Genomic DNA, 25,109 nt, shown 5'->3' with positions numbered 1-25,109 from the left:
ATATGGACATGGGTAAAGATAAGATACCTTGAAATCTGTGAGTTTATTCAAACTAGTAGGAGATATGACAGAGAGAAAGGGATGTTTGCAATGGAAGACAGTGTGGGGGAAAAAAAACCCAACAAAAAAACCCAAACAAAAAACCCCCACCCCACCTAGGACTGGTTGAACTGGAAGGAGAATGTGGAAAATTTTGAACTGGAATGTAATTCCTGTTTTATTACCACAGTTAGAGAACAGGTCAGTTGTGCCTCAGCTTTAAGTCTTGCTTAGGAGAAAGGTCATCTTTCTAAGGTCCTTCTGTGAACCAAGCAATGTTCTTCCTTTTGCAGCTCCCTGTGGCGGGACAGTGATAGGACAAACCGGTGTCGTGGAAAGCACGGGGTATCCTGAGCTTCATTATGAAGACAACCTGCTGTGTGAATGGTTTCTGCAGGGTCCCAGGGGCCACTATCTTACCATCAGAATAGAAGGCCTAGATATTCAAAACTCCTCTGACTGCACAAATGACTTTGTGGAGATTCGAGAATACAACGCTTCTGGTCTGAGAATTATTTCAGTATTTGTCTTCCCTTCCTTTGTACTACTACAAAACCTCAGCAGAGGTTCCTGTAAGAATTTCCCATTGGCTACAATGTGAGCTTTTTCAATGTACAGGATTTGCTTCTGTCTAACTTGCTTGCTGAATCAAAATAAGGCAAACAAAACCCTACTATTTCCCAGCAATAACTGGATTTTCCTAGCTTACTCCTGGTTGAATAGGAAAGTGATCCTTCAATATAAATATAAATAATATATTGATATAAAATTGTCTTTCTGTATTTGTTTTTTGCAGGAAATTTGTTGGGCAAGTACTGTGGTAATACTCTCCCTGATGCTGTGGACACCTCTGACAGTTTTGCTTATGTCAAGTTTGTCACTGATGGATCAGTCAATGCCCGAGGATTCAGACTGCGCTTTGATTCCAGTACTGAAGGTTGGATTTGAAAGGCTGCAGGTTACCCTTAGAGAAGCAACCTAGGCCACAGACCACAATTACACTAGTATGGCATATATTGTAGATCATTTACTCTTGGAGTGGTGTGTCTTTGCTCTTAAACTCTGGGGGAAGTATGAATAGAGCTCTCTAACCACTACTTAGCCAAGCTGAAACCTTGAGAGGCAAGTAGTCTCATGCTGTAATGGATGTTGCCATCAGTGGTAGGTCTCACAAAATGAAGAACACTCTTACACACTTTTTCTCTCCAACAATCAGTCCACAGATGTCCTACCATACCCTTCCCACATCCCTCTTGATGAGGGGGAAGGTAAAGAAATGCTGTGATTTTTCTTTATGTTATTCTGTTGCTCTGAGGTGAGTGATATTTCTGAATCTTAGGCATTTAATATCTCCAAGGACAGAGACTCCAAAACCTCTCTGGATGAACTATTCCCATGTTCAGTAACCCTCACCACAAGAAGTGTTTTCATATGTTTGCGTGGAATTTCATGTGTTTCAATGTGTGCCTGTTGCTTCTGGTCCTGGGCACAATGACTTCAAAGAGATACTCTGATCAGGACTAAGGACATAGACCTATTCCTGCTTCACACTTCTCTTTCACATTCTTTAGTGCCCATGGAATGCTTATCCTGCCAAAATATGGCTACTTTTAAAGAAGTTCTTTCTGGCAGTCGCCTTGAAAAATCTCTGGCCAACTCTTAACTCTTTCCAGCTCATTTAAAAGCTCAGCTGAAAGATTCAATAGTCTTCATGTTTGCCTCCGCAATAAAATAACAAGGAGGGGAGAAGGGGGGCAGGGGGGAGGGGTGGCATAGGAATATTATGCTTCCAGGACCCTGTTATGCAATGACAGAAGAGAAATTGTATTAGCAAAACTTTAATACAGGTGACTACACAGATTTGACTGTTCTGCAGGAGTCTGTGATGGTGAGGAAAGGGTCTAAGTCTCTCCTGGAACTCCATTAAACTGTATCTCTGTATTTTAGAAGGAAACCAAGTGTAAGCTGGTAAATTCGAACCATTAGTCTCAGAAGAAAAACACACTTTATACCCAAGACCTTCAGTGTTCTTTCCTTAGAGCAAAATTTGATATTCAGAACAAAAATAGGAAAACCGCAAAATAACTGTACTGGAAAAGCGTTGCTTAAATTCCCTGAAGCCTTTTTGACTACCTCTGTTAACCAGAGGTTGATGACCACATCCTTCACCATTACCCACTCTGAGACCCTGATCATTCTTCATAGTGCTGCCTGGTCATCTGAAAAGCAGAAATGTCCCAATCCTGCCACAGTCAGAGACTTGTATTGCTTGACATCAAAGCCAGGCTTCTGAAGCCTGGTATGAGCCCTTCAGAGAAGGGAGTATTAATTAGACTAAAGAAGCTGCTCTGGTTAATTAATATTCAACTACATTTATGACTGGCTGATAAAGACTGGCAGAAACATAGCTGTTTAGACAAACATATGGACAGGACAGACATATCAAATCAAGCTCCCAGGAGCTCTTTTTCTTGCATTAATAGTTTTTCTTCTATAACTCTGTAAGTGATGCATTGCTCTAAGAATGTCCCAATGTTTGGGTATTTCAGAATGTGGTGGGGATTTTACTGCACCTGTTGGAACATTTACTTCACCCAACTATCCCAACTTATACCCACACAATCGAGTATGTGAATGGAGGATCACGGTGGAAGAAGGCAGACGTGTGACTCTAACCTTTAATGATATGAAAACGGAAGAACACTGGAGGTGCTCATCAGATTACGTGGCTGTGAGTATTGGGCATGAAGGCAGAAAATGCTCTTCCTAATCCTTTTATGGAGCATTAATGGATGTAACAGAGCTGAAATGTCATTTGCAGGTCTGCATCTGGTTTTAAAACAAATCATAATTTAATCTGAGGAAGACACATAAATCAGAGAAAGGTAGTGCTATAGGGTGTCTAAGACCATTTGCTTGTTTTAATTACGGGCCAGGTATTAGGAAGGATTTGAAGAAATCATTGGAATTCTATCTTCATCAGTTAAGGAAAAAAGCTTTGGCATTTTTGAAAGCTTTCAGTGTCTCTTTTCTATGGACACAAAGTGCATCAGTGAGTTCCAGGTCTCTTTCGACTCTGGAGGTTGCTACTCCCATTATTGCTTATTGTTGTAAATGTAAAAACAAACAAACGAACAAATAAATAGAAAGAAAAAAAAATAAAAAGGCAGATTGCAACAAATGGGTGCTATTGTGTTGGACTCACATATTCTGAAAGATAGGGAAACCCCAGGAAATTCTACCTCTTTATCAGACCCCATCTCCAGAAAGATATATTATGGTTATTTTGTCTTGTTTATTTTCTCTTTTTTTATATATTTAGTGCAAAAAAAAAAAAAAATCAAACTACAGAACTGGACCTGGTCAGCTGTAGAAATGTCTCAAAAAATGATTCCTCTGTGACATTGCAGGAATGTGAGATCTAGTTTCATTTCCCATTTGTTCATCTTAGCAGTTCAAACACCAGAATTAGCTATAGTATGATCAGAAGCCAGCCCATGCAGGAGTGTGAGGGGGTGAAGTATCTCTCCCTGGTGATTTGTAGATGATCTTCTCCTTGTTTTCCTCCACAGATGCTTTAGACAGACCATGGGGAGCTGGCTTTTTTATCGATTAAAGACGTAATGATCTCTTAAAGGAAGATCTATCCTGCCAGCTTTTCTGCCTTCAGGACTCTTAACATATTTCAGGTCTCAGTGGGAAGAATTATTTCTGCCTCACTTGCACTGCTGAGATAGTAGTAGAATGAAGGAAATTAACTCCTAGGGTAAAGGCTGTATAAGAGAAACTGAGCAAAATACATCTGGATCATCAAAAAGTGAAATGTTTGAATTAATCAAAAATGCCCACCAGCACTGAATATGTTGGAGGAGGTTTTGATAAAGCTGATGTTGGCATTAGCAGGAATACAAAGAGAATCATTTGACATGAGTGATTGAAGATATAAATATTGTGCTCAAATAACTGTTTTTCCCAGAAAAATTGTTTCAATTTCTGTTGGCTTTTGTTGTTGGGGTTTTTTTTGTGTTGTTTTTTTTTTTCAAGAGAGGGGGATTATATTTGTTTTTTGTGAAAACAAGCAACATATGTTTGATGTTTTACTTCACACCCTCATCCACTCAGAGCAATGGCTGTTTGTTCCAAGGTTTTGACTAGCTTTGGGAACTAATCTGCTGTGTGGTACATCAATGAACCTTGTATTAAAGATGTAAAGCATTATTAAATCATACAGGAGTTGTTTCTAAGACTGTATTTTGATCTCATAAGAGTTTATTTTGACCGAACAGGTTTACAATGGCCTCCGAGAGAACTCTCCCCGGCTTGCCAAACTGTGTGGTGAAGTAAATCCAGGCACTGAGGTGAAATCCTCTGGAAACACAATGAAAGTAATTTTGGTGACAGATGTGTCCCATGCAGCCAGAGGCTTCAGTGTCTCATACACATCTAGTGAAGATGCAGGTAGTGTGTGTGGTTTTAATTGATTGATATTTGATGAATCATTTCATAGCAAAAGTACTTGCACATGTTAAAAAAATGACCTAAACAGATAACAAATCTCTATTACTTTTTTTCCCTCTCTTACATCTCTGGATGGGGGTAGATACATATCTTTAATTAGTTGAAAGGGCTTGAAAAAATGGAGAATCTCTGGGAGTTATAGAAATCTTGGGCCTGCTATGTCAAACTTCAAATGGGAAGAACAACCTCTGTTACAGATCACAGTCCTTATTCACACCACTGATTTATTGTTTTGCACTTAGTCTTGAGTAAGAGATAGTCTGAAGTGGCCTTATTCCATAAAAAGATTCAAAAAGCATAGTGCCAGAGACAACTGGAATAATTCAAGTGCTTCCTTATTACTCAGGGGGGTAATTAATTTATTGTAGCTTGTGAAAGAGTGCTGCTAACCTACTTTTGCAAGCTCAGCCTCCAGAGAGGAGACAGCTGGCAGAGCCTTACTACTACTACTTTCAGTCTTTCGAACTTCAATTTCCAGTTCCTCCCTAAGCATCCTAGGATAGCATGAGTGTACTGCTCTTGAGGGTATGTCCCAGAAAAAAAATCTTCTCTTGAGTCTAGAATAAGGTAATGGGTACATCTGAGGAATACTGAACTGGAGCTGCAGTGGGGTTTTGTTAAAATATTAAATTATTAAATAATGCTTGTTGTATCGATGGTGCTGCTGAATTTTTTTTCTTATTAATTTATTTTGCTTGATACCCTGAATAACTGTTTCTTTGCTTTACACGTGTGTCTTTAAAGACTTGCCAGTAAATTCCAGGACACTAAGCAAGAATTTTCTTGTACACAGCAGTATATTATAAAAGTAGGAAGATGGAAAAACTTTAGATCTCATCAGTATATATGCTTGCTGACGTGTGCATATCGAAATAAACAGGGGCAATATTTCTCTTAATATAGGAATTATTACTGTATTTAAATAAAATAACTTTTGTTTCTGCAGTTTGTGGTGGACCCCTGATGGGATATACAGGTGGCAATTTCTCTTCTCCTGGTTATGATGGTGTGAAAAATTACACAAGTAACCTGAACTGTGAATGGACCATTGAAAATCCCTCCCACTATAACTCATCCATATATATCTCTTTTGAGGATTTCCACTTGGAACATCACCAGGACTGCCAGTATGACTACCTAGAGTTACGAATAGGTTTGTATGTTCAGATGAAGAATGGATTCAGCCCTCCAAGATTCCAGTTGTGCAACTGTGTTTGTGCAAATCTTGTTCACATATATTTACAGAGAGAGATTGTTGTAGGATCTGTACAGTTGAGAGAGTGTTCACATGCATGCCTTCCATGTTGCCTCCTAGACCAGGAGTGGAATTTCATTGCAAGAGCAAAGGATGCATGGATTTGACCACCCTTTCTTTCAGGGGAGAAAGTGGAAAACTCGGCAGGTATCTTTGAGGGTTGCAAAACTCATCACTGGAACAGGTTGCCCAGTGAAGCTGGGGGTGCACCCTCCCTGGAAGTGTTCAAGGCCAGGCTAGATAGGTCTTTGAGCAACCAGGTTTAGCAGAAGATGTCCTTGCCCATAGCAAGGGAGCTGGAACAAGATGATCTCTAATATCTCTTCCAACCCAAACCATCCTGTGATTCTATGAAAATACCTGAGTATCCCTTTATAATGTACAATATGAATTTGATTTCCTCTCCCCTGAAAGATGGCAGTCAGGAGAAGTTGGAGATACCAAAGCAATTTATTCAGTCCGTAGCCATTCTCTCTCCCTGCTCCTGAAATATCTCCAGGGATGGCAGGAATGGAGTAAAGAATGCTTTAATTATTCATAGGCTCAGGGCTGCATACTCACTTCAGACCCCACTTTTGAACTCTATGATGGTTCTTCAAAACAAAATCCATAATTCCTGTGAGACTGCATCACAAAATACAGGCTAAAGCATTTAAAAGGAAAACAATCACAGGATTAATGCACCAGTAATATCTCTGCATAGCTGAGCATCTTTAGCTCTCTGTAAGATGAAGCAACAGAAAATGTCATATGAAAGTCACTCAGCTAATGCCAAGTGTAGTATGAAAGCTCCAGCTGTCTTCTTCACTGAGAGGCTGTATATGTGAGTCCCAGAGAGAGCAGGTTCTAATTTACCAGGAAATAATTTCTGAAAGCAAGCAGGGGGAATTGAGAGCAGGAATCTGTTACAAATGTATTTGCATTCATTTGAACACGAGCTCTTGGTTGTGTACGGTCAGATTGTCCTGAGAAGAGCCAGGGTGTGCATAGCTGCCTAGCCTGACGGTTCCCTCCCACCTGTGCACTGGAGCTGGGAAAGAATAAAAAGAGAACTTAGAGAAAGAAATACTAAAATATATCTGTTCTGTTACCCATTAGCTGCCACCACTCACTTTATTGTGAACCTCAGGCCTCCAGGCAATACAATCAAAGGGAAGAGGGTAACATGTAGTCTTACTGGCTCTACACAGTGTTTTAATCGAAACAGTAATGTTCATTTTGGCTGCACTAATGGATCTTCAGTTTCACAACCAGTCTTATGTCAAAGGCAGAATGCCCTAATCCAGCTGTGTATGCAGCCAAATAACATTTGCTGCACTGAGCACCGAGATGTAAATAGCACGAATATCTCTAAACTCAGGTGGGTGCTGTTTGAGACCCTCAGCAGACAAGATGTAAATTTGGGGAAAGGTCCAGTTCAACAGTAAGTTACCTGAGACGCCCCAAATAAAGCTGAAACATGTAAAATTCTTTTCAGTGACCCATACAACACATTTAATGGTACTGGGGAAAAAAAAAGAAAAAAAACCCCAGAATTAATTTTGTTTATTCACTGAAAAATATTTAATCTAAATAGATAAATATTTCAAATTTCTCAGGGTAAGGGTTTATACTAAATAGATATATTATCGGACATATGCACAGTCTGTAAATGGTGATACAGCTGAGCTCCTAAATTTTGGCTTTCATGGAAGACTTTTTTTTTTCTTTTCAGACCTTTCCCTTCAGTTTGAACCAAATCTGGTTACATTTTCTGTTCATCGACAGTCTAGATCTCTGGCCAGCTGGCCATCCATGAGAGTGGTGGTGATTGGTGTCACTTTTCACACTAGAGATTGAGTAACCAGGGTCGCATCTGTCACCTTGTAAGAAGTGCAAAAATGAACAAGTACACTTTATATTTTAATGCTCAAATTGGTTACTACTATTTTTTCCCCAAATTGTAATATATCATTAATGTCTTCTGCTTGTACAGCTCAGTATAATTTTTAGTTCATGTCAACAAGACAGGTTTTAGCATTTACATGAATAGGATTTTATTATATGTCACCTTTTATCTCTGTGCTTCAAGACATTTCACATGGTGGCTGTGTCACTGTATGGAAAGATGAAGTTACTCAGCCATGTTACTCAGAATAACTGTGAAAGGGCTTTGAAGACTGCCCAAAATTTCTCCCTCCTGCTCTACTGCCTTCTTTGCAAGAACTGCCTGACACACTCTGTGGAGCTGGGGGTTGCTTTTGAACAGCAGCCTGCTGTTTCCGGGGAAGCAAACTTAGAATGGCATTGCCTGGATGTTGGGAGGAACACTATTACACTTATTTTCCTTCTCCTGAGAATGTATCTGTAAGAACCAGAAAGTGATGGATAGTGTGATGGATAAGTTTACACCAACATGAGCAAACATTCAGTTTTACAGACATGCATCTACTTGTGTTTTCCTTTTAGTTTTCAATGATTTGAACAAATACTGGCAATTTTTTTTTCATACAGAGAACAGTATGCTCAGCTCCCTAGGAAAAAGGTGCCCACTATTAATACAGCAGTGGCAGTCTGTTCATGGAAAAAGCACATCCCTATATGATAGAAAAGGTAGAAAACTCAAAATCCCTGTTGACTTTAAAGAGGATGTCACAAAACACATAAGCTTAATAGGCTTCCATGTGACCAGGTCCTTGGGCCATCTCTTCCCACTTTTCTGCCCAAAAACCTTTGCAGCTTTGGGGCACCTTCTGTGTTTTCAGGTCTGACAGGTCACACAAAATGAACTGAGCAGGATGACAGAAAGGGGAGAGAAGGTGCCTAAGATATTAAAAGAATCATTAATACAGCTTTGGAGAAAACTTACTCATTGTCAAGATTTAGATCCCAGCAATGAACTGCAGCACCCTACCTATAACAAAGAGTCAGTTATTGGTTGTGATATGTATTTTCTTCGTTTTTTACTCAAAACAAAGTGACATGCACATTTGCCCTATGTGTTCCTTTATGTTACTGTAGCACTTTTAGGTTTCAAAATGAATATTTTTTTTTCTTTTTTTACTCAGGGGATGCTGATGGAGAGCTAATAGCCAGACTTTGTGGTCAGGCTACACCATCTGTGCCACTAGCCATAGCTGCCCCCAAGATCTGGGTACACTTTGTAAGCGATGAAAATACAGAAGATAAAGGATTCTTGGCCCATTACACGTTTGAAGGTAAATTGCTGGATAGCCTGTTGCCCTTGCTGACTGAGGCACTTTTGGGGAACGTTACCATTAATTTGGTGATACTGAAAATACACACTATGGGATCAACTCTCAAAGAGGTCCTCAAAAGTTACACAGTGCCTGCCACTATTTATATCCACCTAAAGCAAACATATGTTAGCAATTGAACTTTCAGATTTATTTTCTGCCTCATTCCCTGAACCACATTTGAGTTTCTGCAATGCAGTGCAAGACACAGAACAGCTGGTTGCTCTTGGGAATAGGGATGTAACAGGTAACACCAGCCAAGTTTGACTTACTCCAGGCCTCCAGGGCGCTAGCGTGGTTGAAATGCATTCTGGTGCTTGAACCTTTGCACTCATTTTGAAATCCACTTAAAGCTGTATCAGAGCAAATTACACCACTTTGCCTGCACAACTGTTCTTCCTGCCACAGCTGGATTTAGCCTTGGTGCTTATCTAGACACATCAGCAACTTTTCTACTTGATTGTGTTGGTCCAAGAATGGCACTGGTTTGCTTAGGAGTCTGAGATAAATAAGTGGAAGATAAGGTGGAGGAGGCAACTGTGTCAGCTGCCAAAGGTTTTGCAGAGCTATATTAAGTATCTGAATAAATAAAAAGTTTCAAGGTCATTGCATCTGTTTACTCATTATTCAATAACAAAGAGTCTAAAACTTGCATTTTCTCAGATGACTTGTTCAGCCTTACCTATACAAGTCAAATTTAAGTGTGTTTTTAGTACTATTACAAGCTGAACAATCTTCCAACAATGCATTAAAATGGTACTTTTTCTTCAGCCTGCGGTGGCATACAGTCAGGTGAAAGGGGAGTTGTCGCAAGTCCTAACTACCCAGAGCCTTACAGCAACCTGAATCACTGCTCCTGGTTGTTGGAAGCCCCTGAAGGTGAAACCATCACTGTGAGTAACACAATGACGTGACTGTGTGCTGGCAGTGGGAGAATCACAGAATCGCCTAGGTTGGAAGAGACCCTTTAGCTCATCAAGTCCAACCATAGCCTATCCCTGACTAGTCCACCTCTAGATCATGTCCTTAAAGACTTAATCTATGCGCCTTTTAAATACCTCCAGGGATGGTGGCTCCACCACCTCCCTGGGCAGCCTGTTCCAATGCCTGACAACCCTTTCAGTAAAGAAATTCTTCCTGATATCCAACCTAAATCTCCCCTGGTGCAATTTCAAGCCATTTCCTCTCATTCTGTTGCTTGTCACTAGAGAGAAGAGACCAACCCTGACATCTCTGCAGCTGCCTTGCAGGTAGTCTGAGAGAGTGATAAGGTCTCTCCTCAGCCTCCTTTTCTCAAGACTAAAAAGCCCCAGCTCCCTCAGCCATTCCTCACAGGACTTGTGCTCAAGACCCTTCACCAGCTTCATTGCTCTCCTCTGGATGTGCTCCAGCATCTCAACATCCTTCCTGTAGTGAGGGCCCAAAATTGGACACAGTACTTGAGGTGTGGCCTCACCAGAGCTGAGTATGATGGAACAATCACTTCCCTACTCCTGCTAGTTACACTATTCCTGATACAGGCAAGCCCCCTCTGAATCTTGAGGACCAGGTTTCAGGCAGTTTGGAAAATGATAAATGTGGAAGAATTAAATATCTCACCATTTGTCTTTACCTAAGAAAGAGGGGGAAACGAAGATAACACAACCAAACTAGATTGGGTTGTATGAAAAGCAGAAGAATCTAGTCTAACTTGACCTCAAAACATAGCACTAACTTTTCATTTAAACGATGACTTTCTATGTTTAGGAAACTTAAATAACTCATGTTATTGTATGTGTATGAATATTCTCATTATCATGAGAATAAACATGAATAAACATTTTCATCTCTGCAGAAAAGTTACAAGCCACTGGAAAATTACTTTCATGTCTTATTAGTTAGTCTGGGTGATAATATAATTGCTGGTACAAATTACATCAATGAGGTGCTATTCTTATTTCCCAATAACTATTAACAGGCTGCCTGAGGTTCTACTTTCTAGAGCCAAACTGCTGAGAGACCAATTTAAGCACTTTTATGACAAAGCAGTGCAAAACTTCACTCACTGAATTGTTTGGCTGATCCTTTGAAGAACAGGGCCAATCAGTGACACTTGAGGTCCAGGTCAGAAAAATATTTGACGAGCAGATTTGCAAAGACATATTCCAGATTTTCATATCCAATGTCTCTCACTAATTCCAATATCATGTTTGCTTTATTTACAAAGGTTTTTCTTAGAAATGCAAACCCATAGTCCTATTTCTTCTGCTGCATGATATTCTGACCACTGCCTAGATATTTATTTCAGGGAATACAGGATTATTTTAGTAGAACACAAAATGTCTACTTAATCTGCAAGTTTTTTTAAAGCGGAACTAATCTTAATCAGATGGAAGCAAATTACTATTTTTAAAGGACTGAGAAGGGGCCCCTCAGTGAAGGCAGACTAAGGTTTTCCAGTAAAAACTGCCAGTTTTAGTTGCTGGTAAAGTTCCAGGCTTAAACCATTTGAACTAAATATATATTTGGTCTTTTCCTCAGGCAGAGTTCTTTTGGAAATGGATACACACAAAAGTTATAGTAAGAAGTACTGTGCATTTGCTAAACTTTTCTACAAATATCTCGATCCTGGAACTGGCAAAAAAACCCTCATTTGGAACAGGGCCAGGCAGTCATTAGTGTACATCAATATTTCAACATTGACAAATCCAGGAGTCTACTGGATCAGCAATCTAAATCTTTGAACTCAAAATCCCACCCATGTGTGTATCCCTTCAAGGACAAATGGTATCAGTGTGGGTGGGAGACAGGGTCAGAAGCTGCCTGCCTAGCCCAGACTATTATGAGATGCATCCAGGCCCAGAGGAAGCAACCATGCAACTGTTTTTCTCAGGTGTAATGGAAACTAGCATTATTTTTAGCAATTGTTAAGCATTCTGATTCAAAATAATAAGAAAAAAATCCAAGGCTTTCTGCTTACACAGCTACCTGTATTTGAACATACAACTTCAGATTTCATGACCAGAAGCCTTGAGCATGGGAAAGTAGTTCAACACCTATGTATTTTTGAGACCAATTTGAAGCACATATATAGGTTTCAATGTACAGTTAAGTCCCAGTAATGCCAGTTTTGAACATATGTGTTCATTTTTCATTTCTGTCTTCATGTTAAGAAGCTGCTGTTGCCTGTCCTAGCAAGACTCCAAGCAACAGTTGCAGGAAAGCATCATGGTGAAGTGAGGGTCAGGTTTGGATTTCTGAACATACTCAGAAATCATTGTGCCAGGATTGCTGTGAGATCTGTATGGAATTACTCTAGCCACTCCTCTGGTGTGACTGGTATTAGCTCCTGAATGTCACTTCTGTGTTTTGCAGCTTACATTTACAGCCTTCCATGTTGAAAATCACTCGCTTTGCAAGTGGGACTCTGTCACTATCCTGAATGGTGGCTCTCCTGGGTCTCCTGTCATAGGAAGGTACTGTGGAAACACATCCCCTGGCACTATTCGGTCTGGTTCCAGCAAGCTAGTCATCATCTTTAACTCTGATCACTCAATTCAAGGAGGTGGCTTTTATGCAACATGGGCAGCAGAATCTCTAGGTAAGTTAAAAAAACCTCTGTTTTTGTCAGGTTTAACATAACAGTGCATCACACCCATATAGCACTTCCCAGCCACAAAAGGAAATAGGATTCCTCCTTTTTAATTAAGTTTGCATTAAAGAACAAAAGAAATACATGCCAGCATCTTCTGCATTCTTAACCCAGCATGAAAAAAGTCAAGTATTGAACCAGTGTTGTCTGATCTCAAACAATGAAATAAAATTTGGGCAGATTTTGTACTTTTTAAGCCTCCCACTGGCAGTTTCTTGATGTCTGTAAATTGATACCATGCTCATTATCCTCCCAGCAGTGGCATCTATGGTCAGTGGCTATGAGACAGTTTATTTCTTGAATAACAATTGTTTCACAGTTTGATTTGGTTTAAACACTTAAAACTGGAAAGATATTAGTTTCAAAACAGAGAGGCAGACAGAACTTAGGGAGCACATGTGACAACAGCCTAAACCTCTTCCACTTTAGTGAAGATGCTGGTAAATTTTGGAAGATGGCACACGCACAGGGTTGTATTGGTAGATTTTTAAAAGCTCCCTTCTAAAAGGTAGCTTGCCATTTGCACACTTCCAGGAGGTGACCAAAGGCAAGTGTAGATAGATGTGCTGGCTGGTGGCAGGACAGAAATCATTGTAACTTCCTAACTCAACACAGAGCTGGAAAGGTGCTCTCCAGTGTCACCTCTTCTAGCTGATGCTAAGATCTAGCAGTGTCCACACTTGATGGAGTCTTCTTAAATATATCAATAGCCTCTGCTTGCATGAATAACACTGTTACTTAAGACAGTTTTGGACCCTTTTCTCTGTTGTTACTGGAATTTCGTGTGCAACGAAGGCCACTCCTCAGGGAAGTAGCAGCCATTAGCATACACATGCAATGTGTATAGTCAGTGTTCTTTCTCTAAAAGGAGATTTTTTTTTTTAATATGCCTGGTGCCCTTTCTTCAGCTTTCTTCTCATTTGTCCACTGAGAATCTCTTGGTTTACATTCTGTATGTGTGAGCAAAACTTGGCTTCATATCCTTCTAAACACAAGTGCCATTATCTAACATAGAAGAACAAAAAATAAAACCTTACTTTTAAAGCATTTTTTTAATTAAGAAGAAGAAATGGAGACTGTAATGAAGCTTTTTTTTTTGCCCTTTATTCATCCTTTTACTACATCACCAGTGAAATAATAATGGGTTGCTAGCATTGTTATGAATAGCCCTAGTAAATCATTCTTGGCATGGTATTTGCAAGTATGTTTCAAATTAACTAAACTTGTTATGTATAAGAACATGAGCTGCCACAGAGCCATGACCAGCTATTCCCCCTTATAAATGAATCTGTTAACAATTGTTAAAGGTTTGTTATGTGATGTTTTAAAGCCCTCTCCATAATCCCACTGAGATACACAGGACTACTGGGGCTGGAGAAGAAGTCACCATTCTGCCCTGGATATAAAGGGATGCAGCTTGAGTAGACCCACATGTGGAACTGCATTATTAACATTTTGCAGAGTGACAAAAACAAGGATTCAGCAGTAGACTGATTTTTTTTCCCCCAGGGTACTTCTCTGAGTGGCTGCCAGTCATGATGTGCATGCTGTGGGGTGTGGGAAGGAACCTGCACAGCCTCAAGAGAAGCTTCTCATTAATGTATTTCCGACCCTTACTGTATATGAGAGCAATAGTCCTAATTGTCAGCAACATACAGATGGGTTTGAACAGGCAAGAAGGAGCTTGTGAAGAAGTGAAAGCAAAGTACAAACACAGAGCTTCTTTGGAGTGTAACTATCTCCCTGCTGCAGGAGTAGGGAAAGGAAAATTAAGCAAAAGAGAGGAAAAAGAAATTTGAATGGGTGCCATGGCTTTCTTCTCTCACTGTTTCAGCCATGGAAGCAAGCAGCAAGTCAAAGCTGACACCAATAGGAAATATTTGAACATTTCACAGAATCACAGAATCACAAGGTTGGAAAAGACCTTTGAAGATCATCAAGTCCAACCATTCCTATCCTATGCTAAACCATATCCCTAAGTACCTCATCTACCCCTTTTTTGAACACATCCAGGGATGGTGACTCAACCACCTCCCTGGGCAGCCTGTTCCAGGCCCTGACAACTCTTTCAGTAAAAAAGTTTTTTTCTAATGTCCAATTTCTCCCACCTCTTGCTATTTTTTCTAGGATGTGGTGGAATCATTCATTCAGATAATGGTGTGATCAAGTCTCCTCATTGGCCTCAAAACTTTCCTGTGAACACCAGATGCACATGGACCATCATTACACATGAAAGCAAACACTTGGAGATGAACTTTCACAGTAACTTCCAGATCCCAGATAGCAATGGAAGTTGTCAGAGCAGTTATGTGAAGGTAAATTAATTGTTGACATTAGGTCAGCAGAGCAGTGCTTTAAGAAATCATGATTGCAGAATGTTGGTTTGCAGAATGTATGTATTTTTAATTTTTGACATTTATTGAATTTCCCCCTCCAGTAGGGTCCCATCACCCTACATGCTGCCCCAAAAATGAAAAATATGAATAAAGAACATATAACTTCAGAAGTGGGAAGTAATCAGAAAATATAGTGTAATGAAAAGACCATTTCAATTACTCCAGTGAGTAAAAGAACAAGAATGTGACACTATAATTCTACAAAACTTTGTTATAAGTGCATAAACTCTCCAAGTTGCACTAATCCTTCTTTTTTTAAATCTCAAAAGACAAAGATAGCATTCTTATCTTTCATAGGTTGTCAAGAGCCACTTGTTTTCAAAGTAACAGAATGGAGTGGACATGCTTTGAATTTTTCACAGTGTCATTTTTTTTCTCAGGCATTTGGCATATGTTCGGTGGGTTTGTGCTCATTTTCTCCACAGCAGTAAAACTCCCACTTGAAATAAAGGGCAAACATAATTTGGCAATGTGTAGGAAGACTTGAGCAGCTGTACATCTCATCTGTACCTACTGATTACAAACCACTGTTGCATTCATTTTTTTAAGGCTGTGGAAAAAAGTACTATTACATTTGTCTTTTCACAGCCTGCTCCACTTTGAATAATATGAAAGTCTTAACTTCACCCAGTAAAAGTGCTTTAATTTCAAATTTCTAAACTGTCCTGAATGATGTGGTCAAAACTATGTCAGCTGACAATGTCCTACATAGAGGAAAATCTTAACCTTTTGGTGATGTCCACCTCTGTTTCTGAATGTCCATTGTGAAATCTATGAAGGTGTCTGGATATGAAAAGGTGCAGAACAGGGGTAAGTTTCTTCATTTATCCCAAGCTGAGCAGACAAGAGAGGAATCCAGAATCAATAGTGACTTTGCAAAAATCTTGGCCAGCCCGCAGACTGTTTATATTAATCCTTTGAGCATCCATTGCCTCAAATGCCCAGCCAGGTGAATAAGGCTATTCATATGCCTACACTTATGGACTAACCCTTGGCTAACCCTTTCTAGGAGGGTAACTTAGACTAATCACAATTTCATGCAGTTGTTCTAGTTCCACTAGACCCCTTTCAAATACATCATTTGAAAAAACAAATATTATTTGGTTTAAATATATTTTTGATATGAAATACCCATTAAAAAATCATACAAACACATTGATGAAAAATATATTTATTATTAGAATTTATATTTTTTAAGGATACATTTTAAATCCCTGACAATGATCATCCTGATGCAGGAAATAATTTAAGCACCAGAAACATCAGCTATTTCTGCCTATGTTTCATTTTATATGTGTGTTGAAATTTGGTGCTTAAACTGTGAACCTCAAGTGCATGTTTAAGTAATTAGTGAAGAGGTAATACCTACATAAACCTGCATGTGCTTCTTGAAGGTGTGGTTTGATTGAACTTCAATTGGCTATGGGTACAATGGAAGTAGTAGGGGTTTTTAAAAGTATATTTTTATTACAGTTTTTGTGAATTATATTATTTTGTTAACTTTCTCCATGTTTTGATATTTATCATTGAACAAATGACAGTAACATAACAAAAGTGGGAATAATTTTTGATTAGCAAGACTAGATATTAAGGATACAGATCTTCCAGTTTGATGCTTCTGTATTTCCGTACCATGACAGTTTTGGTTTGTATTGATTTATAAATAATGTAAGGTTTGCATTTAATAATTCATTGTAATCACTGATATTCATAGGGTGTATGGAGATAAGTTAGCAGAGACAAAATGGAGGTAGGTAATGGTGTGCAGAGAATATTTTTCTTTGGAACCTTGGACTGGATCTATGTTGGCTCTGCTATCAGCAGAGGTTCAAGCAAATGACCTCCAGATGTCCTTCAGAGGTCCCTGGCAAGTTATTCTGTGATTCACTCCTCGGAGAAGTCTTTTTGTCTCCACCAGCTGTAAAGTGAGTAGAGAGTGATTACCTTCAGTTTAGATTGCTAAGATTCAGTGTGAGATGAATCCTAAGTCCATGGGAAGAACAATTGCATGTGAAATTCCTGGTGGGTTCCTACAACCTACATGGGCTTTGAAATCACTAAACCATTTCCGATCTGGGCTTGTCAGGTGTGGAGAGGAAATGATGAAGAAGAAGCAGCTTTGTTAACCACAGGATGTGGAAGTTCAGCTCCTGATCCTGTTGTTGCTCCAAACAATGTGATAACTACAGTATTTCAGTCTCAGGATGCTCCTGGGAGAGGTTTCTCTGCATCTTTCATAAGCAGTAAGTAACATTAATCCATGTGTCTGCTCTATTAGTCCATTTTGGATTAGTTTCATCAGTCTGTAGCAACTCAGACTTCAGTCCCACAAGGCATTGAAGCCTCTGCCCGGCTTTTAAAACCTAGAGTTTCACTCCTGAATGCAATGGAGCTACTATGTGCTGCAGTGTCGGACTTGCCAAAGATCCTCCATGCAGCTCTAAATTTGTAGTCATTCTTAGCTACCTTTGCCTTTTCAGTGTGCCAAAATAAATGAATAGGCGTTAAATTTAAGAAATTGTTTCTCTGTTGTTAAACTACTTGGAAGCTAAAGCTATAATTTTCTTTAAAAGGAAGAAGGATTTGCTTCACCTTTAGAATTTTTATCTCTGTTCTTCCTCCAAAGGCACATGCTGAAACTGTTGTAATTTCTCCAATGTATGCAGCAGCCCATGCCCTTTGCATAAACTCCTCTCAGGAGAAGAAATGACTTCTCACCACCTGCTCTGGGCTTTTCTTTGCTTTGTTGTATTTGCATTTCATGTAGCTCAAGTGGCATTTCTTGGGTAGGCTTCTCCATTTCTTTCACCATAGCATGTGCTTTGTGGCAGTCAAACCTACCAGAAATGTAGGAGGTAGTGTTCAATTGTTGTTTGGGTTTTTTGTAGGATCCTGTCAAAGGAAACCACGTTCCCTCTTCACTGGATTCAGATTAAGACAGTGAGAAATTAAATGCTTAGAGGAAGTATATTGAAATATACAGAATTCTGAACTGAAATGGCTTTTATTTTTATGTCTGCATTAATGTTGTCTGTTAACAACTAGCAACTTCTTTAATAGAGACAATCGCAGGCTCATATGCCTTTTCCTAATCTTACATCAGCATTTCACTATGCACCGCATTCTTTTAAACCAGTATCTTAAAATAAAGAGAAACCCCAAGGCCATCCAAGTCACTAGGATAATGAAAATGAACAGTTGTGTGTGCTTGAGATGTTCTGGGTGGCTAATGTCTTCTGCCTCTGTGTATAGCAAAGCACCCCAGAGATGACTCTACAGTAGACTGCATCCTGGCTGTCAGGCATGAAGCAAAAATAGTACCACTTGTGCTAAGATGGCCGTTTTCCAATGTAGCTAAACTGCTGGTCTGCCCCAATAACCCCCCATTCAGTTCAGGTGCATTTGTGTGTACTCAGGGATTTTGAAATTTGCAGGTTCCAAAACCCTAAGAGCAGTGCTCTGTATTTCTGGTCAGTGGGTCTGAGGGACTGTGGCCTGGTCTTATCCAACACATGCAAAGATACCGTGTGAGGCCGTAGGTGGGAAGGCCCCAGAACCACTGCTCTGTCTGTGTAAGATCTACTTTTCCATCATAATTTAGTCTCCCTAGGTTTTTGACCAGACTGTTAAGGAGAGATTAAGTCTTTATGTACATTATAGGTTTCCTCAAGGCAAACCAGAATGATGTTATCACCTGCATTCTAACTATGTCTCATTTATTTATGTTTGCAGGATGTGGAGTAAATTTCACCAGACCTGCAGGTCGCATCATCTCTCCTAACTACCCTAGTCAGTATGATGACAACTTGAACTGCAGTTACATCATTGATCAGGGACCACAGTCACTAGTGATTCTAGAGTTTGAGACTTTCCACTTAGAAGGTAACTGGTTCTTCATAATTTCAGTATGTACTATCAAGTGTAACTTCTTACATGTAAAGAAACTTCTATCATGTAAAATGGTTGATGGTTTAATTTTCATGTCCATTTACTGGCAAACCTTTACAAAGATAGTTTCCAGGGTTCAGTTTTGTGTCACTGACAGCTTCCAGAAGAGTGAAGATAGATCTCAATTGCTGAATATCTTACAGCAATGAAGTTGGAAATATGCCAGGTGGTTGGAGTATGAGTGACTGTGGCCGATTTGGGTGTTTGTTCCTGTAGTACGTTTTGCCATCGAGTCTCATAATCTTCTTGTCTTAGGCTAGCCATTCTGCCTTTCAGTGCTTCTGTTTCCCTAACTGATAAAATGGCTATAAATATACTTGGGTGTTACACAAAGATGTATGAATATATTATTGGGAAACTGGAAAGACTACAGTGACTGAAAACCAGTATAAAAGTTGTTTCCATGTATATAACCAGCAACAAAAGTCACTCGAGACTTTCACACTTGGCAGCATTTACCAAAGAAATAATCCTGGTCTTATTGGTGCAATCAGTAAAACTTTCCCAACTTTGATAGGATCAATTTTTTTATGGGCAAAGATGTCATTATAACAGAGAGGAATCAGTATGTCCAAACTACTTTGGTGGCATCACATATTTTGAGGCCATCGTAATTTGTTTCTCTTGAAGTTACCTAGACAAAGATTTTTGAGTAATGTGTTAGTAGCCTGGGAGTGCATAATTTGAATTTTTCTTCCAACCAAATAATAAAGTCAGAAAATAAGCTTCCTTTATTTTCTTTTTAAGTTTTCAAATATTTTTAATTTAAAAGTATTCTTTTCCAAACTTAATTTAGGTCTGCGACAAAGATTTGATTTGATTTTATCTGAAACATTTTTTGTCATCTCCCAGTACAAACCACTACTTTAAGATTATTTTCTTAAATTAAATGCAACCACAGAAATGACATAATTTCTTCATGAAGAAGACATTATGATTCAGCAGACGCTGCTGAATCAGATTATGCCAATTTTGACACCTTTGAGTACATTACTGATCTGTATTCTGTGTATTCAGTTAATTTATAAATGAAGTCAGGCTTTTATTATTAAGGAGGTTAAATCAAAGAGGTAATACAGACAAAATAAAAAACATAGACCTAAATAAATACTAAAAGTATTTTCCTTCTTCCAGGGCAATTTTCTCCTTTATTGTTATAGAATTCCTTAGACTACACAAACTAAAAGTCTAGTCAAATGACAGAAAAGACCTGGGTATGAGCTAAAGGACACCTGGTTATAAAAGAGGAAGTGTGACACTCTCCATACTTTTTGATGTTTTTCACAAAATCTTAAAATATAACCTTGTAGCAAAGAGAAATTGCCTGGCTTTGAATTGGAAAGTAGATTGAAACCAGCATCCTGCAATTTATGATGCAGAAAGGAAAACTTATTCAGCTGTCCCACTGAATATGCTTAGCACATGTGCCCAAGGGTTTTCAGCATGAACTCCCTTAGTTCTTTTGCAAAGACAGAACAATGTTTGGCAGCATCTGTTAAAAACATTTCCAGCTATTCCATATGCAACGAAGCATTACACCTGCTTAGATTGTTGCTGAGTGTGGCCTTTAAAATCTTAACCATACTAATGCAGATATTCTAGATTGGGTTTTTAGAGTTTAGCTACATGTCCAATTAACATAATTTACTACCTATTTGCCCTCACAAAAGAAATCCATTTTTTTTTCATGGTTGTTTAGTAATGAAATGAAGTATCCAAAATAATGCCTGTAAGGCACCCGTATCTCATTGACTTTAACTGGTTGAGATATCTTTTCCAGAAAATTAGAAGGCAGTGACACATTAATACAAAATTAAATGACTTCATGAGTTACTCACAGATCTCTGCTGTAGAGTAGTTAAGTTTTCAATTATGATGAGGTGCTTGTTCAGGTTATAAAGAACAACTCCAAAGGAGGCATTCAACCCACAGCAGTGACACGGTGAGAGTATTAAGAACCAAATGAACATGACATACATGTACTATGTATTAAATATGTATTAAACACTAAATATAGCAAGTAACAGAGCAAGACAGAACTGCAGGAAGCTACATTTGTTGATTTTGTGATAAAAAATTTAATCTAGATTGACTGCTTCCTTGTAGGTAGAAAATTGGTTTTATCTGACTTTGAGCCCCTGAAGATAAACATCTAATTTAGATTTATCATCTAGACTTATCTCTTCCTACAGTGAAAAAGTGCTTTGAAAAGCAAATGTGTTGTACAGGTGGAATGAATTGCCTTCTGAAGGCCTCCCTCACTTTCATTACCCACTGACCACTACAGGAAGCCATAGACAATAGCTTACACAAGATGTTTAAGATGTGCAGCAAAACATAACCTAGATTAAGCCTATGAATGGAGTTTGGCTTAGTCACTGTAACTTCTTTGCAGCCCAAAGAATCTCTCTTCCTGTGCCAAACTGAACAAAGTTACAGAACCTCTTTTCTGATTTGCCGGTTTCGTGAAGCTGCATTGGTTGTCGCTTTCTTCTTGTAGTACCACCTACATTGTTGTGTTTGGTTATTTTACAAAGAACAGAACAAAAGGGTGTGAGTTTGTTTTTTCAGCCCCACTCTGTGACAGTGATAAATGTCATCTTCCATCTGACCTCTCTCCTTGGATCAAAGGTCTACACAAATCTAACATATTCAAATGAATCAAAACAGCCTTATCTGTCTATCTATCATAGTAGACTTGCTATCTGAGAAATAATCACATCCATCTTTTGTTCAGAAACTCTGTTCAGATGAACATCCCTAAAATATACCTGTAGAACAGCTGGGGTAGTGTGTTACTAAATTGCTGTAATACTCTTCAAGTATAACATGCAATAAAGTCTGAATTCCAAATCATGACAATTAGGGAAAATGGATGGGGGCCTCCTGCAATATCTCCTTTTAGAATTCAGTAGAATTTCTACTCTGTCCATGCAAAACAACTGTGTTGTGTTAGTACTGTGTTTACTTGAAAAATGTTTCAATAACTTGTTAATTTCTCCTTTTTTTTTAAGCATGCAACTGTAATTTTGCAATCTGAGATAGGATCATATCTTGATCTTTCACTCTCCTCTCTCTGCTTTCTCAGATGTTTCTCGGCAATTCAGAAAACGGACAACTTTTGCAGTAGATTATTTTGAAAGAAGATAGATATGTGAAAGAAAATAGATATATGACTTGTAATTCATTGCTTTCAAAATAGTATCTTGTGCTATGGAGCTGGTTTATGTATTGCACAGGAGTGTATATCTATGTGATACTTTTTCTACATTAATAATTACTAATTATATTACCATTTATACCAGAAGTTACAGGTGTGCACCAAATACTAATTATTTTAAGGTTTAAAAACTTCAAACAAAATAACAGGTTCTGTCTCGATACAAAATTAATTGGAATCTATGGCTACAGACAGAGATGGAAGGAGGACACTCTTATTAGTGATATGATAGTTAGAAGCCCTAATTTGGTCCAAGTTTTTGTGCAGGCATGATATCAAATAGATAATTTTATGGAGAATAATGAGACTAGACAGACATTTCTGCTAAATGGAAAGGAGACAACCCAAAGGCATATTTGAAATGTAATGCAAGGACAACTGAAGTTCTTATCACGTGAACTTTGGAAGCAGGAGTCAATATGTCATTGCTGAGCAGTACCAAGATGATAAATAGAGTGCAGATAGATAACAAAAGGCCTTGAAAGCAAATGTGCACAGCAATTCAAAGAAAGACGGATATGTTTATTACGTCAGGCCAAATAACTGATATCTCCAGCAGCATTTGGAAGAATATACTGTCAAGGCTACAGGAACAAATGGTACAGTATCTATATTGGAAAAAATGACTATTTTTTTGTTGGGAGTCGTAGATATGAAGAAGGATATGACTGAGTTTATCTTAAAGATAACAACTGGAAACACTTGACAATATTTGTGTTATATTTATGTTAAAGCCTAAAGAAATCCAAATAGTAGGCATGGACCTAATGAGGGCAGGCAAAATACTGAGGGTGTAAAGAAAGAAGATGCATGGGAAGAAGATGGTGGGGGAAAAGCTCTCATCCTGAAAGATTTTGTTGAGAGACAGAAATAAGATTTTAATCTGAAAATAAAGAGGCCTGGAGGTGGGAAATAGACTTATGGGGTCTATAGAAATAATAGTTGCATGTATCCTTGAAATGAGATTCCACAGACTCATTGAATCCTCATGGATGAATCAGAGGGGAGAATACAGTAATACCAGAAGGATGAGCAAAAGCTCTGAGTAAAGAGGTTTATGAATAATGACAGTGCAAGCAATACGTAAAGTGCCTGTCAGCTCGAAGAGGATGTGGGTCTGACATCTGGCTAAGAAAAATCTCAGGAGACTTGCGAAAGATGTTCCATTGTAGTGCAAGGGGCAGAAATTGGTCTAGAAAAGATCAAAGATGATAGAATTAGAGGAAATAAACCACAGAGAAGAATTGCTGATTATATGCCGAGTATGTGAAGAGGCTGGAAGTATGACATGAAGAGATAGCATAGAGGAACCCGAGGCGGGGGATTATTTACAGAATAAAAAGTTTCAGTGTGCTGTGGAATTACGGAGAAGTGTAAACAAATGAAGAGTTACAATCATCAGTCCTGCCAGGATTCACGGGTCATAAAATATATTAGCCCAGACAATGAGGTTTCAAAGCTAGAAATTAATCCTTTTGCTCACCATCCTATGTCAAACATCTTATCCTTTCCAGTGCAGCAGTTCAAAACAACTTGTGACAGGTATTGTAGACCTTTGCTTTGCTGAAAAATCCATTTCATTTCATGCCCTTCTCCAGAGTGTTTCCAGAAAGGAACCTGAGATCCTTTCTCAAATCTTTTCCATTCTGAAATAGCCTTTGTATGTGTTTCTTTTTTAAAAAAATTGGTTTTATTTCAAAATTTATTAGGTTTTTTTCAATTGTGTCACATTATCAAGTATTCTCATAATAGAGTAGGACATGAAGAATGTTTTAAATTATTTTATAATAGTGCAATCAGTTATCTCATGCAGCTGGTTGTTTTCAGTTTAGCTACTCTTACTAAAGTCAGACTAGTACTATATTTCCCTGTTGGCATACATTTAAAACATATTAGAATACATTGTCTTCATTAGAGAGAAAGAATGTTTAAATTAAAACTCCAGAGAGGTTCTAAAATATATCTCCCTGCTGGGAAGACTCTTGTTCTTCTGAAACAGAATTATCACTCCATTCCTATGTTCATTCCTATGTCATCCTGTTCAACATGAGTCATCCTGTTTCCTACAACATTAGGAAGCAGCTTGTTTTGATTGGACATTCTGCAGGAATCACTCCTCTGCAGTGTGAGGCTCAGGGTCTCTCCTGTTAAGTTTAGATAATTCCTGATTAATCCTTTGTAGTCTAAGTGATTGCCCCATTATTGGTAACAGATTGCTAAACATGATAACTTAACCTCAATACTACATGACACTCCAGCTTCCATTATGCTTGTAAATGATGAAGAAGACATTAAGAGTTCTATAAGCTTATCAGCTAACACAGTTTGGTTTTCAGTAGATGTGAACTGTGCTTTTCACTGCCAGCATTAATCCACTGCCAGCATTAATCCAGCTTCCTGGCTCGTTCCCACATGATGCCCAGCCTCTCTAGTTCTCACCACACTGGGTACCACTAACTTGTCCCCATGCTCATGACTCTCAGCTGTCTCTGAATTCACAGGCTGCTCGGCAGATCGCTGCCTGAACTCACAGCCCTTATGCTGAGAGCACAGCTTGTCCTTCTTTGGGGACATTCTGCTGGCACTCTAACTCAGCCACTGACCTTCATGAAACTTATATGAACTTAATTCATTTGAGATCTCTTCTTTCAGTCGAATCTGGTTGCGAATGGTGAGGTGGCCAGAAAGTCAGCAAGGTAGGGCAGGGAGTCATAGACGATGGCTCAATCCTCTAAAAACTTACTGCAGATGAGAAACTCAAAACCAGGGGGAGGGGGGGAAAAACAGAATGCTACATTCCCCATTTCTATGTTTCTTAGTGCTTCTGACTAGGCAGCTTTACATTCACCCTAATATCTGTACCGAT

General features: G+C 38.8%; 1 protein-coding gene across 1 annotated transcript in view; it reads left to right on the top strand.

The window, feature by feature from the left end:
- The window catches only part of CUBN (cubilin), a gene marked incomplete at both ends in the record, with an annotated part of 142,012 nt that overhangs the window by 96,645 nt on the left and 20,258 nt on the right, over nt 1-25,109 (top strand). The window contains 11 exons of the mRNA XM_084260408.1: nt 333-542; nt 836-976; nt 2,589-2,770; nt 4,326-4,497; nt 5,504-5,710; nt 8,860-9,009; nt 9,820-9,941; nt 12,403-12,628; nt 14,807-14,994; nt 17,162-17,318; nt 18,808-18,957. Of these exons, the coding sequence (XP_084116534.1) occupies nt 333-542; nt 836-976; nt 2,589-2,770; nt 4,326-4,497; nt 5,504-5,710; nt 8,860-9,009; nt 9,820-9,941; nt 12,403-12,628; nt 14,807-14,994; nt 17,162-17,318; nt 18,808-18,957 (1,905 nt within the window). The remainder of the gene's footprint in view (nt 1-332; nt 543-835; nt 977-2,588; nt 2,771-4,325; nt 4,498-5,503; nt 5,711-8,859; nt 9,010-9,819; nt 9,942-12,402; nt 12,629-14,806; nt 14,995-17,161; nt 17,319-18,807; nt 18,958-25,109) is intronic.

Source organism: Gallinula chloropus, assembly GCF_964237585.1.
Source record: "Gallinula chloropus genome assembly, chromosome: 2".
NCBI classification, from domain to species: Eukaryota; Metazoa; Chordata; class Aves; order Gruiformes; family Rallidae; genus Gallinula; species Gallinula chloropus.
The sequence above is the reverse complement of the archived record's forward strand: the minus strand, read 5'-3'. Positions and strand labels throughout refer to the sequence as shown.